Source organism: Frankliniella occidentalis, unplaced genomic scaffold, assembly GCF_000697945.3.
Source record: "Frankliniella occidentalis isolate FOCC.00 unplaced genomic scaffold, Focc_3.1 Scaffold35, whole genome shotgun sequence".
NCBI classification, from domain to species: Eukaryota; Metazoa; Arthropoda; class Insecta; order Thysanoptera; family Thripidae; genus Frankliniella; species Frankliniella occidentalis.
The window spans coordinates 1,314,114-1,320,072 of NW_026267165.1; the positions used below are offsets into that span (position 1 = coordinate 1,314,114).

Below are 5,959 nucleotides of genomic sequence, written 5' to 3' on the forward strand. Positions count from 1 at the left end.
GGTGTGGATCGTTTGAGTTATTTCTGTGGACCTCTGCAAAAGAACCACTACAGGACAGGTCATGTTAGAGTATTTGAAGTTTAATACAATACGCAACGATATAAACGCAACGGAGCTAGGTTTTAAATCAACACCCCGAGGACAACAGAGGTAGTCAAAATGATAATCATTTCGATGATGTCAATAATTAACACAATATATTTATAATACATGATAATATACTTCACTTAGAACGTACAGTACACGCCGAAATCGCACTTGGACGGATTGATCGACAAACAATAATCTCACGAGATGGTTTTACATCTGCTATCAATTATATGTAAAAATATTGTAAAACTAGGTTAAGATTCAATCAACACTAACAGAATGTCTAACAGCGAAAATATAAAGCCCCATTTTATAGGCCTGCACAATATAATTTGTCGGTTTTTCAGTGAACGTTTTAATATGCAAACTTACTAAAACTTACAACACAAAAAAAAAAACATGAACTATATAAGAATATCCACTAAAATGGTTCACGAGACTTAATTTTAAAAAACCCACAGCCTTTTCAATAAAAATAAAATGCTCAATATGAAAACATAAGGCAGAACTTTGTTTATATTACAGTCAATGCCACAAACGATAAATGCTCTGAAAACTTAAAAGTGCACATTGTATGCTGATGTATCAGCAATCATTGATGATCACTAATATATATCAGTGTACATGGTATGTGCACTAAAATACCTGCAATTATCATTAATCAGCGACGATCACATTTACGACATTGGAAAGTATTAAAGATTCGTCGTGAAAAGAGATTTCAGACGAGCTACTGTGTGATAGGGTTTAAATTGACCATTACCAACCTGGAAACATTAACGACATTTTCGCAAGGCGGCCTGTTTCGGTAGTGGGCTAAATTTCTTAAGATGTGTGGGTGCGCCTATGTCTTGAGAAACTGCTTGAATGAACGAATTTTTTTTTGCACACGGTGCACTTAAACTGCTTTTTTGACGAGTGCGTTTTCTTATGCTCCGTAAGAGCGCTAGGCTGGCAAAACTTCTTAGAGCAGATTGTGCATTCGAATGGCTTTTCTCCTGTGTGGATTCGCTTATGATTACGCAGAAGAGCAGGTGTGGCAAATTTCTTAGAGCATTCTGTGCACTCGAACGGTTTCTCTCTGGTGTGGGTTCGAAAATGCGTCCTTAAAGTAGAAGAACTGGATAATTCCTTCTCACACACGACGCACCTATATGTTTTCTCATTGGAGTGGATTTGCATGTGCAAATTGAGCCCAGAAGAATCAGCGAATTTCTTCTGGCATACGATGCATTCGTGTGGTTTGTCTCTCGTGTGCCTTCGTAGATGTGAATGTAGACTGGAAGACTGTGCAAATTTCTTATGGCAGACTGTGCACTCGAATGGTTTTTCTCCAGTGTGAGTCCGCATATGTTTGCGCAGATCGTTAGACTCAATGAATTTCATGTCGCATACTGTGCACCCGTACGGCTTCTCTCCGGTATGGGTTCGAAAATGATTTTTGAGATGACTTGAGTAGGAGAATTTTTTCTTACATACAGAACACTCAAATGGCTTTTCCCCCGTGTGCATCCGTAGGTGTAGCTTCAAATTGCCCAATTGAGAGAAACTTTTGGGGCACAGGGTGCAGCTGTGCGGTTTTTCTCCTGTGTGCGTACGCTTATGTGAGACCAAAGAAAAAGACTGAGCGAACTTCTTGCCGCAAACTAGGCACTCGAATGGCTTCTCTCCTGTGTGGATCCGCAGATGCGAACGTAAAATGGTGGACTGCACAAATGCTTTGCCACACACTACGCACTCGAATGGCTTCTCTCCTGTGTGCAACCGCAGATGTGCATTGTAACTGCCAGACTGGGAGAACTTCTTGTGACACACGCTGCACTCGTACGGCTTTTCCCCCGTGTGCGTTCGCAGATGCTCCTTCAGAATTCTAGCCTGCGTGAACTTCTTGTCACACACAGTGCAATCGAATGGCTTCTCCTGAGGGACGGTTTGTTTCCCCATCTTGTTCGAGTACTCGTGGTAGCCGGGTCCTCGCGTTGCTTCACTGCGGTGAGCGTCCTCCGTTAGTTAGCCAGTAGCGATAGCTGCAGACGTGTCTTCTGTCCTCGATATGGGTGTGAGAAAATCAGCCTAAGCTGGAAAGAAGAGAGAGAACAGCCGTTATTACAGATTACATGTCGTTCGACTTATACGGTTTGTATGGTGTCTGCCCGTCCCAACTGTATAGAGCGACAGCGCAGCAGCCTGCCCCATAGGTCAGTGCCTGTCTCCTCGATCGGGGCCCGGCCCGGCGACCAGTTTCCCCCGAGCCTCATCTCTACGCCCCCCCCCCCTCTCCTTTTCCTCTCCCTCCTTACTGGATGCACCGTGCTAGGAGCGCACCTAAAACGCACCACGTCACGGGACCGACGTTATATAAGGCTGGCCAGCACCTGGCCAGGGCCAGTCTGCAGGATGCGCCCAACGGCGTTACATCTCCGCGCTAGGCTACAAAGAGTGCTTCGGTTCGAATCATCGGTCACGCCTTTTGGATAACTTGAACAAGAAGTAAGTAAAATATTTTGTTCTTGTCCACGGTTGACCTAATTTCCTTTCTGTTAGCTCTTTAGATGAGCCTATGCATACATTTTTACAGTGCTTGCAGTGCGCAGTATACGGTTCACTTAACGTGTCTACTCTTAAGTATTCAGAAGTGAAAATACTAGCGGTGCTTTTTTATTATATCATTATGCTATTGCCTAATTGAAAGCCGGCTCTCCATTTCCTCTTCCTCCTAACTCTCTCCCTCCTAACTCTCTCTCTCCGGTCTCTCCCTCCTTACTTCACCACCAACACTTGTCAGTCACTGAATGGAAAGTGCGACAGTCTGTGAGCCCATTGTCACATACTTGTCATTAGTGAATGACACTCCGTAGGCGTGACTCAAGCGCAGCACTTGATGGTACGTTGTGCCTCCCTTGCGGGATCGCCCCGCTCCCTTTCTCCACCACCGCACCCTCTCTTTATCTATCTCTTGCCCCCGCGGTAGTCGACTACCCCCTTCCCCACGGCTCTCCAGCGAGCTCCAGCCGCGCGCTCCAGCGCCAGTCGGGCCGGACAAAAAGCACTTGCTCTGCATGAACAGAATGGGAGGGAGATGTAAGGCGGAGGAGAGACCTTCCGCACTGGACCGCCGCCGGGGATTTATCGAACTGAGATCTGCTGAGAGCTCCAGTAGGTGTGCATCACGCTGGTGACTTCAGCCCCCCCACCCCCACCCCCCGCTCTCGCGCCCTTTCACAACCCTTCCAAGGAGAGCGTGAGCACTTGCTCCATTTACGAAGGAAGAATAGGCGACCGGGCGATTTATCATGGAAAAGTGACCATCCAGAAAGAAGAGGAAGACCACCACCCTTCCCCCCTCCCATCCTGTCCTATTTCTCCCCTTCTCTCTCTCTCTCTTTCTGTCTCTCCCTCTCAACTTGAAGGCGCCAGCGTCTCCCCGAACAGCCTCGGACTGGTGGGCTACGGAGGATGGGTACTCTGTTCCTGGGGCGGAACACATCTATATAGTTAATTGTTGAAAATGAACACAATGAGTACGTTTTTTCGAAAGACACCTTCAGTAAAATAAGTCGGACAAAACAATGTTAAAAATTTGTCGAGAGTTCACGAAGATTCACTCACTAACTTCTGGGAATTCTCAGCGGAATCCATTCTCCAGTTATTGAGCGGTTTTAAGTAGTAACGTTAGTTGAAGGACGCGCGTTGTAAAACGGGTCTACAAGCATCACTAGACATATAAGCTGTTGGGAAATTCCATACGACATTGTAAATAGTAATCACGGCTACTTCTTCGTGGAATCCCAGACATCTTTTTAACAGTGAATGTAATGAGTAATAACTTTTTGTTCCTCTCTTCCGTTCCAGCTCCGGCTAATTTTCTCATATCCAAATCGAAGTCAGAAGGCACGTCTTCAGCTAAAAAGAAGATGAAGAAACAAACCGTCCCACAGGAAAAGCCATTCGATTGCACTCTGTGTGACAAGAAGTTCTCGCAGGCTAGAATTCTGAAGGAGCATCTGCGAACGCACACGGGGGAAAAGCCGTACGAGTGCAGCGTCTGTCACAAGAAGTTCTCCCAGTCTGGAAGTTACAATGCACATCTGCGGTTGCACACAGGAGAGAGGCCCTTCGAGTGCGCAGTGTGTGGCAAAGCATTTACACAGTCAACCCTTTTGCGTACACATTTGCGAAAGCACACGGGGGAGAAGCCAAAGCCACTCGAGTGCACAGTTTGCCACAAAAAGTTCTCACGATCCACTTTGGGTGTACATCAGCGTACGCACACAGGAGAAAAGCCATACGGGTGCACCCTGTGCCCCAAAAAATTCGCTACCTCGAGCACTTTGAGAAAACATTTAATGGTACACACGGGGGAAAAGCCATTTGAGTGTTCTGTATGTAACAAAAAATTCTCATACTTAAGTCATCTCAAAAATCATTTTCGAACGCACACTGGAGAGAAGCCATTCGAGTGCACAGAGTGCGACATGAAATTTATTGAGTCTACCGATCTGCGCAAACATATGCGAACGCACACAGGAGAAAAACCATTCGAGTGCACAGTCTGCCATAAGAAATTTGCACAGTCTGCCGGTCTACGTTCACATCTACGAGGGCACACGGGAGACAAACCACATGAATGCATCGTATGCCACAAGAAATTCGCTGAATCTTCTGGGCTCAATTTGCACATGCAAATCCACTCCAATGAGGAAACATATAGGTGCGTCGTGTGTGAGAAAGAATTATCCAGTTCTTCTACTTTAAGGACGCATTTTCGAACCCACACCAGAGAGAAACCGTTCGAGTGCGCAGTTTGCCACAAAAAATTCTCACAATCCTACGGTTTGCGTGTACATAAGCTTACGCACACAGGAGAAAAGCCATTTAAATGCACAATCTGCTCCAAGGAGTTCACTCATTCCAACGCTCGTACAGCACATATGGGAACGCACACGGGAGAGAAGCAATTTGAGTGCAACGTGTGCAAAAACAAATTCCTCCATGCAAGCAGTCTGTCAAGACATAGGCGCACCCACAAATGAGAAAATCTATCCGCCTCCGCCTGCTCCGTTTTACACTGTTGTGTACACAATGTGTAAACATTTTAATCGATGAGATGTAGTTGTGTGTTTTAATATATAATTTTCCAACCTGACTCTTAGTTACTTATTGATATCCTTGATGCGAATTATTGTCTGTTTGAAAATACACCGTACCGTATTTATGCAATTCACAGACTATGGCGGCAATAACAACAAAATGAGCCCTTACACGTAAAACCGTTGACGACATCTTGACCTTACTTTCTCCAAATCACGGTTGTTTGCAACCGGTTAAATGCGTTTGTATTTTCCCGCCCTTCCTTTCGCAGTGGAATGTACTTTGATGTGGCGCAGCGGCGGTTGGAGGTCGCGGCGACGTTTGCCCGGCGCGGCGTGCCTTTGCGTCATGCTGCGCCGTATCGGATAAAAATGTAGCGGGGGAAAATAAAAAAGCAAAAGGAAAAAGAGAAAGAAAAGCGAGATGTGCTTTAAGGAATACGATACGCCGCGGGTCTGGCAGGAGAGGGGGCAAACGTCATTACGCCTCCCCTTGGCCCTCACCCACCGGACGCTCTCGGTCCTGGAATAGACTTAACATGATACGAAACAGATATGGGTTTAGACTAAAACCAACAACAATAATACACTGCCATTTTTAATGGCTTTAAATTCAATGCAATAACGGCTTGAATGCATTTCCCACATCTTATTGCACCTGCGGGAGCGTTAAATAAAATTTGTCGCACTGAACTGACATTTCACCTGGCACGACCGCAATAAAAATATTACAAAGAAGCGCTTCGTACCTTAACGAATTTTGAACCTAAATAATACGT

General features: G+C 45.7%; 3 protein-coding genes across 3 annotated transcripts in view; 1 reads left to right on the forward strand and 2 right to left on the reverse strand.

Annotated features, from left to right (window-relative positions):
- LOC113212639 (protein turtle) overlaps positions 1-5,959 on the reverse strand; it is a 197,484-nt gene that overhangs the window by 108,888 nt on the left and 82,637 nt on the right. The window lies entirely within an intron of this gene.
- The window catches only part of LOC113212638 (zinc finger protein ZFP2-like), a 73,164-nt gene continuing 67,314 nt past the window's right edge, over positions 110-5,959 (reverse strand). The window contains exon 2 of the mRNA XM_052266123.1: positions 110-2,168. Within this exon, the coding sequence (XP_052122083.1) occupies positions 916-2,034 (1,119 nt within the window). The 5' untranslated portion in view covers positions 2,035-2,168 and the 3' untranslated portion in view covers positions 110-915. The remainder of the gene's footprint in view (positions 2,169-5,959) is intronic.
- LOC113212637 (zinc finger protein 135-like) lies at positions 2,400-5,234 on the forward strand. The gene is made up of 2 exons (XM_026431430.2): positions 2,400-2,580; positions 3,943-5,234. The coding sequence occupies exon 2, from the start codon at positions 4,005-4,007 to the stop codon at positions 5,121-5,123; it is 1,119 nt and encodes a 372-aa protein (XP_026287215.1). The 5' UTR covers positions 2,400-2,580; positions 3,943-4,004; the 3' UTR covers positions 5,124-5,234.